Source organism: Microcaecilia unicolor, chromosome 1 (assembly GCF_901765095.1).
Source record: "Microcaecilia unicolor chromosome 1, aMicUni1.1, whole genome shotgun sequence".
Classification (NCBI taxonomy): domain Eukaryota; kingdom Metazoa; phylum Chordata; class Amphibia; order Gymnophiona; family Siphonopidae; genus Microcaecilia; species Microcaecilia unicolor.
The window spans coordinates 132,477,158-132,492,025 of record NC_044031.1 but is presented as its reverse complement, the minus strand read 5'-3'; the positions used below and the strand labels follow the sequence as shown (position 1 = coordinate 132,492,025).

Here is a 14,868-nt window from a genome sequence, read left to right as displayed (position 1 = left end):
GGAAGGAGCAAGAGATGGATGGGACTGGGAGGGGTGGGAAGCAGAGGGAAGGAGCAAGAAATGAATGGGACTGGGAGGGGTGGGAAGCAGAGGGAAGGAGCAAGAGATGGATGGGACTGGGAGGGGTGGGAAGCAGAGGGAAGGAGCAGGAAATGAATGGGACTGGGAGGGGAGGGAAGGAGCAAGAGATGGATGGGACTGGGAGGGGTGGGAAGCAGAGGGAAGGAGCAGGAGATGAATGGGACTGGGAGGGGTGGGAAGCAGAGGGAAGGAGCAAGAAATGAATGGGACTGGGAGGGGTGGGAAGCAGAGGGAAGGAGCAAGAGATGGATGGGACTGGGAGGGATGGACTGGGAGGGGTGGGAAGCAGAGGGAAGGAGCAGGAGATGAATGGGACTGGGAGGGGTGGGAAGCAGCGGGAAGGAGCAAAAGATGGATGGGACTGGGAGGGGTGGGAAGCAGAGGGTAGGAGCAAGAGATGGATGGGACTGGGAGGGGTGGGAAGCAGAGGGAAGGAGCAAGAAATGAATGGGACTGGGAGGGGTGGGAAGCAGAGGGAAGGAGCAGGAGATGGATGGGACTGGGAGGGGTGGGAAGGAGCAGGAGATGAATGGGACTGGGAGGGGTGGGGAGCAGAGGGAAGGAGCAGGAGATGAATGGGACTGGGAGGGGTGGGAAGCAGAGGGAAGGAGCAAGAGATGGATGGGACTGCGAGGGGTGGGGAGCAGAGGGATGGACCAGGAGATGGATGGGATTGGGAGAGGTCAGGCACAGCAGAGGGAAGGAGCAGAAGATGGATGGGACGGAGGGATGGTGAGCAGAGGGAAGGAACAGAAGATGGATGGAACTGGGAGGGTTGGGGAGCAGAGGGAAGGAGCAAGAGATGGATGGGACTGGGAGGGTGGGGAGCAGAGGGAAGCCTACTGGAAAGAAGACACTGCATAAAACAGAAGACACTGGGATCAAAGCGAATAGAAAAACTAAATGATCAGACAACAAAGGTAAATAAAAGTATTTTATTCATAATTTATTAATTGAAATGTGTCAGCTTTTTGAAATGTGCATCTGTGATATTTTGCCTGTAAATTTCATTTCCTTCCTCCATATTAGCATATTCATTTGCATATTTATATATGCAAATGATATGCTAATATGCTCCGCCCATTCTTTGCCCCCCCCAAATGAAACAAACTACGCCTATGACTACTACTACTACTACTACTACTATTTAGCATTTCTATAGCACTACAAGGCATACGCAGCGCTGCACAAACATAGAAGAAAGACAGTCCCTGCTCAAAGAGCTTACAATCTAATAGACAAAAAATAAATAAAGTAGCAAATCAAATCAATTAATGTGAACGGGAAGGAAGAGAGGAGGGTAGGTGGAGGCGAGTGGTTACAAGTGGTTACGAGTCAAAAGCAATGTTAAAGAGGTGGGCTTTCAGTCTAGATTTAAAGGTGGCCAAGGATGGGGCAAGACGTAGGGGCTCAGGAAGTTTATTCCAGGCGTAGGGTGCAGCGAGACAGAAGGCGCGAAGTCTGGAGTTGGCAGTAGTGGAGAAGGGAACAGATAAGAAGGATTTATCCATGGAGCGGAGTGCATGGGAAGGGGTGTAGGGAAGGACGAGTGTGGAGAGATACTGGGGAGCAGCAGAGTGAGTACATTTATAGGTTAGTAGAAGAAGTTTGAACAGGATGCGAAAACAGATAGGGAGCCAGTGAAGGGTCTTGAGGAGAGGGGTAGTATGAGTAAAGTGACCCTGGCGGAAGATGAGACGGGCAGCAGAGTTTTGAACCGACTGGAGAGGGGAGAGGTGACTAAGTGGGAGGCCAGCAAAAAGCAGATTGCAGTAGTCTAAACGAGAGGTGACAAGGGTGTGGATGAGGGTTTTGGTAGAGTGCTCGGAAAGAAAGGGGCGGATTTTACGGATGTTGTAAAGAAAGAAACGACAGGTCTTGGCAATCTGCTGGATATGAGCAGAGAAGGAGAGAGAAGAGTCAAAGATGACCCCAAGGTTTCGAGCTGAGGAGACAGGGAGAATGAGAGAGCCATCAACAGAAATAGAAAACGGGGGGAGTGGGGAGATGGGTTTGGGGGGGAAAAAAGACCCGTTTCTGAAAGAAATGAAACGGGTGCTAGCAAGATTGTCCTCTAATGGCAATTATGTTTTTAAGGCAACTGTTAGGACAGAGTATGTGTGAGAGAGTGAAGTATGTGTCACAGAATGAGTATGTGTGAGAGAGAAAGAGTGTGTGTCAGAGAGAGAGAGAGTGTGTGTGTGTGTGGTTGAGAGAGAGACAGAATGTGTGTGTCTGTCTGTGTGAGTGAGAGAGTGTAGTGTGTGTCCCGTGTGCACCAATTATGCTCTCTCCCCTGCATTCATCCATGTGCAGCATCTCTCCCCTGCCCCCTCCATCCATCGTGGCGCAGCAATTCTCCTCTGTCCCTTGCCCTCCCCTCCATACATGTGCATCAACTCTGCATTCTCCCTTGGCCTCTCCTCCATCCACCCATATTCAGGCCCCCCTCCCTCCAACTCTCTCCCCTCTGAGTTCCAGGCCCCCTCCCTACCTCTCTGTGTGCCCTCCGAGTTCCAGGGCCCCCTCACTACCTCTGTCCCCTGTGAGTTCCACGACCCCTTCCCTCCAGCAATTCTCCTCTGTCCCCTGCCCTCCCCCCCTACATGTTCTAAATCAATAGATGTCGCTTAGCAAAAGTGACGTTTTCTGTCAAGCAGTAAGTACCATAAGGAAAGTGCTAGCAACTGGTGTTACTCAGAGCAGTCACTGACACTGTCAAGTTAGGATTATTTTTAAATGACTGAGCTTTATAATCTACTGATTTAAGAGCATTTTGTAATTAAATGGAAAAATTAAATGATTAGCATGAAGATGCAAAGAGTAATGTTTGACATTTTATAGGGCATGGTAAGTCTTTTTTTCTTTTAAGTCTGCCAACCCTTTCGGACTATGTTATTAAATTTGCCCAGACAGAGATAGGAACATAAAGCTGCAGCTAGTTGCTGCCTGTTAGCTGCCACTGTCTGGCTTTCCTAAAGGAGACCCGTAGGCATGAAATGCTTTCCCTAGGGGGAGTGGGAGCCAGTATGAATACCTGTTGCATTGCATGTGTGGTCGGTGAGTGACTGTGAGCATAGCGCGATGTGATCATGCGTGCATGTTTTGGGGGTCCCCCGCTCTTTCCTAGCCCCGCCAATGTGGGAGGGAGGGAGCGTCAGTGCCCCTGGGCCACGGAACAGGACTGGAAGGCGGGGCCACAGACACTGGGGCGGTAGCAGGAATGTGCACGGAGCGAGGAGGCGGTGAATAGCTGCAGCAAGCGCCACCGCCTCCTCCCCTTTAACTTTTGCACAAAGTGTTTGGGCTGGGAAAGAAAAACTGGTTGAGCGGCAGTTGGGCAGGCATTGAGTTCGCAATCTGTCGGCGGCGTGCCCGGCTCAGCGTGGGAGCTCGCAGCGGATCCTCGGAAGTACAGGGGCTGCCGTAGGAGAGGCGCGTCCCTTGCCGCAGCGGGAGAGACAGCAAGCGAAGCGAAGCACCGAGAGAAACTTTTTGTCTGTTTTGCTAGCGAGCGAGCGAACGGAGGAGGCGGCGGCCCACTGTCCTCCTCCTGCGCCTTCGTTAGTGGGTTGAGTATGTTGGCGCCTTGTGCTTGAGTCGCATCGCGCTTGTTTCCCAGGCAACACTGTGACGTCAACGGAAGGCTTCAGACATTACGAACCAGGAGCTTCAACTTCCGGGGAGTCAGCTTCAGAACGTTGGAGGTGCAAATTATTATAGTAGATATGTTATTTGAATGCTCTTCCATGCTGTCTATTATGGTATCATTTATATTGGACTGACATTTATCATTTTTCTGTTATACACCACAGACCCGTTATAACATGGCTCAATAACATGAGATCAGTTACAACATGGTCAGAGCTTAGACCCAGAATTTTCATGTATTTCATGTGCGAGCTAATTAGTTACAAATTAGTCATGTACAAACTTCAAATCTATTTCAAGACAGCAGTCATGAAGTTGACTCTCCATCTCCACCACCAAAATTTACATTGTTCTTCAATGGCTGCAATCAGAAAGTGTGGGCTTGATTCATATTCATTTGAAATCGATTATTGAAATTACAAAATGGAAGAAATGAGAAGCTTCAAGACAGTCGACTCTGGACTCAATTTACTAAAGCAAGATGTTAATTTTAGCCTGTGTTTTCGGTGTTGTGACCAAATTCACTTTTAATATGTGGATACGATGTTTAATAAAGTTCATTTTATTTATTAATGAAATGAGCAGCCTTTTACTGAACTGAGGTGTGGGAGCCAGAAACCCGATATAATGCGGGCTCACAACGTGGTGTAAAAATTTGGACTCCATCTACCGCGTTGTGTCAAGTCTATGGTGTATTTATTTATATATTTACATACTGGGATTTATTAACTGCCTTTATGAAGAGATTCACCAAAGGCGGTTATGTGATTTTTCTATAGTGCTGTTGAATGTGTATATTTCTGATACTGTTTCATGTTAGTCCTATTTCTAGGTTTCAATTTGCCATTTCCAAGTTTACCTCATTGACGGTATCAGTACGTATATTTGGTCATTTTACAATTGTTATGGTGTTAGCAGATACAGTTTAACATAAAATGTACAATTTAGTTGAGCACTGCCCTGGGTGAATCTCTTCATAAAAGCAGTTAATAAATCCCAATAAATAAACATAAAGAATAAGTAGCCTTGCTATACATCTCAAATGCATTCCCAAAATGGGTCAGAGAGCAATGGTCTGTTGGGGACAAACAAGTGGGGAAAACATAGGTAGAAAGTCCACCAAACTTTGATCAGATAGGTTTTTGAGGACAGCCTCAAATTTTGGCACTGAGTTTGTTTTAACGTAAGGGAGGAACACCCCTTGTTAATGAAGCTAAACATCCACGCATCGTGAACTCCTTCACATACTTTTCAGATGACCTGATGTAGAGAAAATAGCATTGAAGTTGGTGACCCTTATTCCACATTTTCAAAGAGGAACTTTTTAATGGCTTGGAAGAAAGTTTACATCCAGAGCCACAAAATACTAATTCAGGATTGTTTTGTGAACTCCTCTAATATTATTCTCTTCAGGCAGAATATTAGGCAGCTATTGAGAGCCTTACACAGCCATTTTCACAAGCTTGCCTGCAGTAAGAGGGTCATTTTGAGCTGCCCATCTTCTTATAGGTACTATGCCTCTGAGAATTATCTAGTGCAAAGTACGTGTCAAAAGTACCCGTTCTGTTCACATATTATTATTTGTGTGGGCTGGGGAGGGGGTTACATTTTAAACTTACTTTTAGAAATGTGAGGTCTGCATGCTTGAACACACTCAGGGGAACACCTCTTGTTAATGAACCTCTGCACACACTTTTCAGATGATCTGAGGAGGGCAACTTTCAGCCAGGCCAATTTACCCCAGCAAATCACTAGTGACCCAAGTAACTAGCTTTGCTTTTCAAGATATCAAGAATGAATGTTCCTCAGCCATAGTGGCCTCCGTATGATCTAAAAACAAGGATAATCAGAATATTTTGGTTACTTGAGGAGTAAAGCCCTGGATTAAGTGCTGCTCCTGTCACATTACATAGAAACATAGAAAAAATATATAGAAAAATGAAGGTAGATGAAGACCATATAGCCTATCCAGTCTGCCCATCCATGCCATCTGCTCTCCCTATCACACCAGAGATCGTGCCTTTTTTTAAATGCAGCTCCATCTCTCTAGAATGGCCTTCCCAAATCTCTTCACCTACAACCATCTTTTACTGAGCTTAAATCAGTCCTCAAGACTGTTTGGGGAAGTTTTTGGTGAACGTCATGTCTGATGTGTCTCCATCAGGAGAACAGTCGCCACCTACTTAATGTTTGGCTACCAGGGGTGGGTTGACCATTGCAACTATAGGGCAGTGCCCAAGGGCCCATAGTGGTAAGGGACCCACTCTCCCCTAGCTTCCATCTAGTTTAATCACTTTTGATAGGTGTTAGGGGCCCATGACCCTTATTGCCCTGGTGTTCAGACAACTGTCAGTTTGCCACTGTTGGCTACACTTTACTTGGGCTGCTTTTGATGTTTAATTTCTGCTGTCCTATTTACATATGGCGTTCTTTTTCTTTTCTTTAATTGTATACCACTTTGTTGTGATTGTCAGAATATCAAGTTAATAAACCATAAACCATATTTCCCTGAAGAAATGGGTCTTAATAAAATACCAGCAGCTTTGTGCAAAATGTTCATTTTCCCAGTAACAATGAGAAACATAGATTAAAGAAAAATAACAATCTGATTGACCTTTAGGTTTGCATCATTGCAAGTCCACGTCTTTCCCTGTCTTCTTTCTCCATCATTCTCTCTCCCTCCCTCTCTTTCTCTATATTTTAGAAATGGGACCCCTTTCTTGAGACTAACATGTTATATTTTTCATTTTCTGCCCTCTGATTGATTTCCTTCCTTCTATTTCCGTAGGCAATATAAATATCCTCTGCCTTCTCCTCTCTTGCAAATTTTGAATATTAGCAGGCCTACCATGGTGGTGTACATAAAACTTTATACTGAATTTAGAACCAAAATGTTCCTTCTGCTAAATTGAATAAAATCATGGAAAATCATTTTGTTACACCATAAAATACTCCTGACAATGAAAAGTTGCTGCAATTGTCCCCTGCTGTTACAGAAGATAAAATGCACATGTGAATTGGAAGCTGCAGAAATGAGAACCTTAATACCCCTGATCTACCATGCCCTGTTTCATGGAAAGGCCTTTGGGCAATGCAAATGTTATTAACTGGCCTTTGTTTATGCTCTGATAGCAGAAACCCCAGCAGTATGAGGAAGTTCTAAATAAGCAAAAGGGAGAAGTAGGCAACTTCTGCTGATGGCTAGAGCCCACACTGGAAAGGAAAGGATTTTCTGCTTTGTGGTATCTGAAAATATATAAAAGCTCTTTCAAGCCAGCATGTTTACAGTAGAAATGCAATAAATATCTAAAAAGACAGCCTTTTGTTAAGATAGCTTTGGCTGCTACATAAAACATTAACCACCTAATTCTATAAACTTGATTGCATAGTTTTTTATTGAAAAAAAATAAAATCAAGCAGCAGGGCAAGATAAGAACGCCAAAACAAACCCGTGCACGTTATAGAATAGTGTTAGTTACACATGTAACTTAATAGTTAGCTGCTAACTGGCATTAACTACCAAGTATTGGCTATAATTTATATTAATAGTTATGCATGTAACTACTCTTAGTTGGGAATCTGCAGATTGCATGTGCAAAATCCATAGCATGTAACTGCAAGGGGACATTGGCCTGGTAGGGGTATAGCTAGTACTTCCATGCATGAGTTACAGGATACTAGCAGTAACATGCCTAACTGCCTAAAGTTAAACGCGAGCATTTACATGAACCATTGAGCTAGCATAGGTGCTCACACAAAATTAAACATGCCACTGTGGACTTAACGCTAATCTAGAATGTCAAATGCATGCACAATTGCCATTATAGAATTTGTGCTTCGCGCATCATCCTGGCACCTCACTTTAGGCCACCTATAGAGAATTTCCCCCTAACCTTGGTGCTAACATTTCGTGTTACAGATGCAAATATTTAGAATTGTAGCATACACAAGTGTATGTGGGCACTTATGCACGTCTATGCTAGCCTAACGCCTAAGAGTTTTCCTTTACCAATACGAGCAAGTTGGGTGTACAAAGAGGCAGAACATGGGTGGGACACAGATTGATCTGGAACTCAACATGCGTAACTTACAGAATACTGTTAATTTATACGCATTCCTGCCACACTTACATGCTCGTTCTTACACCAGCTCTATGGCTGGCGCATGCGAGCGCCTAAAGGTTAGTTGTGTCTAAACCGGGTTACGCTAGTATTCTATGAAGAAATGGAGGCACCTACTTTCCTCAAATGCATTCTTCGAGGTCCACAACCCAGTCTGGTTTCAGGATTTCCACAATGAATATATATCTAATATTATATGTACTTGGGCTTATCAAAAATCATATTATCAACAAAGATCTCTATCCAAGGATTACATAAAATATTTGCTGATTCTGCTCTTTAATCTCAATTATAACATCTAAAAACTACTACAAATCATACACTTAAAAATGTATGATTTATAGTAGTTTTAGATGTATAATTGAGATTAAAGAGCAGAATCAATACATTTTATGTAATCAATGAATATGTACGAGATCCATTTGCATGCAATGGAAGCAGTGAATGCAAATAGATTTCATATATATTCATTGAGGAAATCCTGAAAACTAGGCTGGGTTGTGGACCTTGAGGACTGGATTTGAGGACCCCTGCCTTACAGAATAGGGTCCTACCATGCACTTGCACTGCCTAGCATTAAAAATAAAATGTCATTAATACACAGCAAGATCAACAGCGCCTCGAAAGCTCATTTCCTACTACTTTTTTTTCTTTGTCCAAAAGAAGGTACCACAACCTACAACCATTCCACTGATAGGAATCACACACACAGCATGAAAACTTTACCATAAAGGGGGAAGTTATAAACGTGAGCTACCATTAAGATAGCACAGGTTGCAGTACAATAACCATTTCTTCCAGGTTAAAACTGCTACTTCCTCTTTCTCTCTCTATTCACTTAGTTATGGGGTTCCACAAGGGTCTATCCCCCCCCCCCCTCTTCTTTTCAATCTCTTCCTCTAGCAGCTCTTATCCAATCTACTGGAGTTTCATTCCATTTCTATGCTGATGATATTCTTCCGATCTATCCCACGAGTCCTACTTCACCATCCATTCACATATTACAGCGATGCCTTTCCCTCATCTCTGACTGACTTTCTTCATATAGATTAGTTCTAAATAAGGAGAAAACAGTAGTATGCTGATTTACTGGCGGTCTCACTACCCCCTCATTACCCTTGACTCTTTATGAACAATATATAACACCAGTTGAATATTTCTGCTACCTCGGTATTACACTAGATTCAAAACTTTTGTTTTCCCAGCAGATCTCAGGGCTATGTAAATCAGGCTTTCACATTCTTCGACAGCTTTGCTTAGTCCGATTTTTTGACCATGATACCTTTCATTCTTTAATTCTCTCTCTTCTTATCACTAGAATAGATTACTGTAGCATTGCTTACCTTGGGTGTTCTCACATTTTAAGAGACTACAGACACTTCAAAACTGCTATACCACGCTCGGAAGTATTTTATTTATTTGTTGCATTTGTATCCCACATTTTCCCACCTATTTGCAGGCTCAATGTGGCTTACAAAGCTCCGTTATGGCATTCGCCAATCCAGAGTAGACATTACAATTGGTGTTACATAGAGAATAGGTTGACATGGTAAAATTAAGCATACAGGCATAGAAAGAGATCAATACAAACATGTTTCTCCTCTCTTTATCAAATCTCATTGGCTTCCAGTTGATAAAGAGATTATCTTTAAAACTCTAACACCTACCTTTAAAGCATTTCGATTAGGCTACCCTCTCTATTTATCCAGTCTTACTATCCCCTACTCTTAATGAATGACCACCATTTGTATCTTCTTAGTCCCTGAGTCGCCCAACTAGAATCCACTCAACACAAGTTTTCTTTTTTGCAGCCGTTACTCTTTGAAACTCTATGCCAATCCACCTCCATGCTGAGTTGTCTTACAAAAAAAATTTAAGGCTGCTCTAAAATCCTGGCTGTTTTTGTCAAGTCTTTGATACCACATGAAGACTTTTCCATCTCTCCCTGTGGGTCCTGCAGCTTCTTCTATGTCCCTACTTTTATTTTCCCCTCCCTTCCTGCCTCTATACCTACCATGATTGAATTATTTGATTCTTTCCTATAAACATTGGAGTTCTTTTCTGTCTTTATTTCATTTTAGAATTGTGCACCACTGTGATCTGCCAGTTAGTTAATGATAGTATAATAAATCTAACTAAACTATAAACCTATTTCAGCACAGGTTCCATTTTATGCAATGAGACTTAGGGGCGTAGTTATCAACATGGGCAACTGTTGAGACTTTATTTTACCAATAACTCATGCTACTCTAGCACGTCCCAATTTATGCAATGAGACCTAGTTACTGATAACTGGGGTTAACAGTAGAATAACAAATCTTAATAGCAGCCCACATTGATACCTCCTCCCCCCCCCAGTTACTAATAACATGGGATAACAGTAAGATAGCCTGTCTCAATAGTAGCCCACATTGACAACGTCTGCCAGTACATGTGCATTCTTTCAACATTCACTTTTTCCAACATTTTTTTTTAACCTGGTGAAAATAAGAACATAAGAATAGCCATACTAGGTCAGACCAATGGTCCATCTAGTCCAGTATCCTGTTTCCAACAATGGCCAATCCAGTTCACAAGTACCTGGCAGACCCAATATATGACTGAATCCAAAGAACCCTGACAAAATGAAAGTATGGATGGTCTCAAGACAAGAAAAATCCCCCAACAAAATCAGAAAGAAATCACCTTTTTTTGTCCCTGAAAAGAAGAAGAGGTATAATGAAGATTTTTGTAATGCTTTAGGAAGTAGGAGGTAGCCGGGGGACATTCATTTCTAAAAAAAAAAAAAAAGCCCTCCTGTAATTTAAAAAGTGCTCCATGATCGCATATGGGCTGACTCAATAAAAAGGAATTATTTTACAAAGGAAAGAATAATTCTTTGGTCTACTTATGTCATTTTAGCGTAGTTGAGTATGCCAAATACTGACTACCTTAAATTAAACAAATCATAATGAACAGAATAATCATGGCAAGGGAACATTAATCACTTGTATTGTTCTTTAGAGACAAACTGAAAATGTTGACTGTTTACATGTACATGCTACACCTTACATGCCTAATACAGGCTCAGTTCCAGCAAAGAAAAGAAAGTTTTATGAAGATAGCTTGACGAATATTTCAAGAAGATTCTTTATGGTATTCTAGGCAAGAAGCATTATCACAGCATATGCTGATAGTTAAAACAGCCAATGTATAACATCTTACCTAAGAGCAGAAAATATATTTTGCACTTTAAGAAGCAAAGGTTCTTGCAAAAGGGCTCCATGAAGGCATCCTGTCCCATGTAAATATCTCCTTGATCTAAGTGTTGAGCCAGTGTTTAAACCAGCAGCTGCTGGTCTATTTGCCAGGGAAATCAGCAAAGAGTTAACAGACCCTATCCTGTCTGTTGCCTAGAGTAATTTGAATGTGTGTCTACAAAGAGAAACAGGGCGGGGAACCACCTGTTAGGTCAGCCTTCAACATCTTCATTGCATGCAACACTGTCATCATCTGTCTTAAGCATATTTACAGCAAATAAGGAGTGTAATAAATGGATGAATCAGTACAAGTTGATAAATTAGTAATACCATATACATCTATTTACAATCTGTCTCTGATGACTAAACTCACAGTATGAAAACGAGAACTTCAGTTGGTCCTGTTTCTGTGTCTGCTCTGTGAATTCCAACCCTTCCTGACCGGTCGCCTGAAATCACTTTGTTTCACCCCGAGTGTCTTCTGAGGGTGTAAAGTAAGTTAATCAAGGACAGCTGCTATTGAAACATCCTTTCTACACCGCTACAATCATATACAATATAAAGTGCCCGAGTTTGTAAAACAGGGAGATTTAATCAGTACACTGAGTAGACATGAGCTGGTATTTGCCAGCCCACAGCACAGAGGTAACCAAAAAGTGTTTCTTCATTTAACCACAGTGCTTTTTCACATCAATGTGCACTTGAAGTTCCTTGTTAGTTTGAAATCATTCTGCTCTGCCACATTTCCTTTCTTGCAACACACACTAAAAATGGACATTTTCATCTTGAAAAACAAAAGGGCAATTCTATAACTAGGTGCTCCGAGTCCTACCTGGAAAGAAAAGTAGCTTTTATGCACATAAACCCCTGGATTCTATATACGACGCTGTGATTGGGTGAGCCGAGTTGGTGCAGGGATCTTCCATTAAATATGACCAGACAAGGGAGAACTGAACAAAACCCTTTTATTAGCAAGGCACTGAGTCCTGTTTCTTCACAGTGCAGCAAAATAAAGAATACAGTCTCTAGTCGCCTCTACAGTCATTCAGTGTGATGTTGTGAAGCACTTCTCTACCTTGCATACTTGTAGTAAGTTTTGTTATATTGTTTCTGTTTTTCTTTATTTGTGTACTAGTAAAAAAAGGCCAGTTTCGGTATGAAATGAAACGGGCGCTAGCAAGGTTATCCCTGCCTCCCTCGCTCTCTCCCTCTGTCCCCTCCAAGTCCCACGGCCCCCTTTCTTCCCTTCCGATTGCCAGGCCCTCCCTCTCTCTCCCTTCCTCTCTCTCTAGGAGTAGCCTAATGGTTATTGTAGTGGACTTTGATCCTGGGGAACTGAGTTCAATTCCCACTGCAGCTCCTTGTGACTCTGGGCAAGTCACTTAACCCTCCATTGCCCCTGGTACAAAATAAGTACCTGAATATATGTAAACCGCTTTAATGTAGTTGCAAAAAACCTCAGAAAGGCGGTATATCAAGTCCCATTTCCCTTCCCTTCTCTCCTTCCCTCTGTCCCTCCCCCGAGTTCCAGTCCCCCCTCCTCTCTGTCTCACAGATACGTCCTTGCGATGCCGCCACCCGCGGCCAGTGATGTGCTGGAGCAGGCTCTCACAGGCTCGCGAGAGCTGTTTGTTAAGTTTTTAAGAATTTTGGGAGCCGGTTGTTAAAGTAGGCCTCCCCATGGCTACTTTAACAACTGACTCCCAAAATGTGGGCTTGGGCCCCCTCCTGAATTCATTTGTACTTTGCTGGCAGTAATGCTGGCCCCACCAGCCAAGTAAATAGACTGCTGCTGCTGCTCCTTGTTTCTAACTCTGAGCATCAGGCTGAGACTTTTCATGCAAGCGCAAGAAGGTTCCATCATGCTGCTCAGAGCCAGAAACAAGCAGGAGAGAATGGTGGCAGTCCATTTATTGGCTGGTGGGGCTCGACAAAGGTATGCCTAGCGTGCCCGCACAAGGGAGGGGAGAGAGAGACCGTTGTTAAAAATTTACCAGCACACCCCTGTCCACGGCCATCCCCTCCCCGACACTGGCCCCGCCCATCCCCCTACGTGCACGTCGACCCCCTCCTCCAAAATCGCCAACCCCCCTCTGCTACCCTCCCCTCCCCCCTCTTACCGGGGTCCCAGCTGCAGCAGTGAAGAGCCTCGCGAGTCTGCTGCCTTTCCTTCTCTTCGCTCTCAGCTCTGACTCTGATCCCGCCCTTATTTCCTGTTTCCACAAGGACACATAGCACGTTCACATAGCAAATTATTATATTAGATTATATGAAAATTTAATTTAAAAAGTTGAAATATTAACATTAGAATACAGTCTCTCAGGTTCAGAGGCAACTTTTATACAGGCTGTAACTATTAGCTTTAAGTCTACAGTATCCACACACAGGTTTGCTTCCAGCCAGACCACAAGAACAGCATCCTTATGAGGCTTAAAGCTTAGCCTACCTTGTATCAGGTCAGGTAGCTTCCACACACTATGCTGTGGAGACCCACACTCCAGGGCGGCATCTCTCCTCCCAGGGCCTCTGTATCGGGGCCTCCCTGTTTTGTACTGCCGGAGGGCTTTTACCTCCTGCTCGCTGTTGAGCCCCGCCCTCCTGGCCAGGCAGCTTACCCTCTCTGTACTACTTTGGTTCTGCAGTTCAGCTTCTGACCTGGCAGGTTTAGCACCACCTGCTGTAAAGTGGCTGAACTACAACCTCAGTGAGGGAGTGTCTCTAGGGATGCCTGGCCCTATCAGGCTCATTTTCGAAAGAGAAGGACGTCCATCTTTCGACATAAAATGGAAGATGCACATCCTTCTCCCAGAGACGTCCAAATCGGTAGAATCGAAACCCAATTTTGGACATCTCCAACTGCAGTCCATCGCAAGGACGTCCAAATTTCAAGGGGGGGGGTGTTGAAGGCGTAGCGAAGGCGGGACTTGGGCATGCCTAACACTTGGACGTCTCTGACCCATAATTGAAAAAAGCAAGGACGTCCCTGACGAACACTTGGATGTTTTCACCCAGAGGTGTTTTGTTTTACGAATAAGACACAAAAAGATGCCGGAAATGACCAGATGACCATCGGAGGGAATTGGGGATGACCTCCCGTTACTCCCCCAGTGGTCACTAACCCCCTCCCACCCTCAAAAAACATATTTAAAAATATTTCATGCCAGCCTCTATGCCAGCCTCAGATGTCATACTCCGGTTCATGACAGCGCATGCAGGTCCCTGGAGCAGTTTTAGTGGGTACTGCAGTGCACATAAGACAGGCGGACCCAGGCCCATACCCCCCCCCCCCACCTGTTACATTTGGAGAGGAAACAGCGAGCTCTCCAAAACCCACAGTACCCATATATAAGTACCCCCCCTTCACCCATAAGGGCTATGGTAATGGTTATAGTTGTGGGTAGTGGGTTTTGGGGGGCCCAGCACACAAGGTAAGGTAGCTATGTTCCTGGGAGCATTTATGAAGTCCACTGCAGTGCCCCCTAGGGTGCCCGGTTGTTCTCCTGGCATGTCAGGGGCACCAGTGCACTACAAATGCTGGCTCCTCCCACATCCAAATGGCTTGTATTTGAACGTTTTTGGCATGGACGTATTTGGTTTTGAAAATCGCCGAAAGTCAGAAACGTCCAGATCCAAGGACATCCAAATCTAGGGACGTCCAAAGTTAAGGATTTGGACGTCTCTGATGGTATTTTCAAAATGAAAGATGGACGTCCATCTTTTTTCAAAAATACAGGTTTCCCCGCCCCTGGATTTCGACGTTTTGCAAAGACATCCAA

The 14,868-nt window shown here is 43.9% G+C and overlaps 1 protein-coding gene across 1 annotated transcript in view; it reads right to left on the bottom strand.

Annotated features, from left to right (window-relative positions):
- The window catches only part of HEPACAM2 (HEPACAM family member 2), a 144,180-nt gene extending 132,945 nt beyond the window's left edge, over positions 1–11,235 (bottom strand). Inside the window, 1 exon segment of the mRNA XM_030200453.1 lies at positions 11,058–11,235. Coding sequence (XP_030056313.1) covers positions 11,058–11,136 — 79 coding nt within the window. The 5' untranslated portion in view covers positions 11,137–11,235.
- Positions 11,236–14,868: the final 3,633 nt, after the last annotated feature.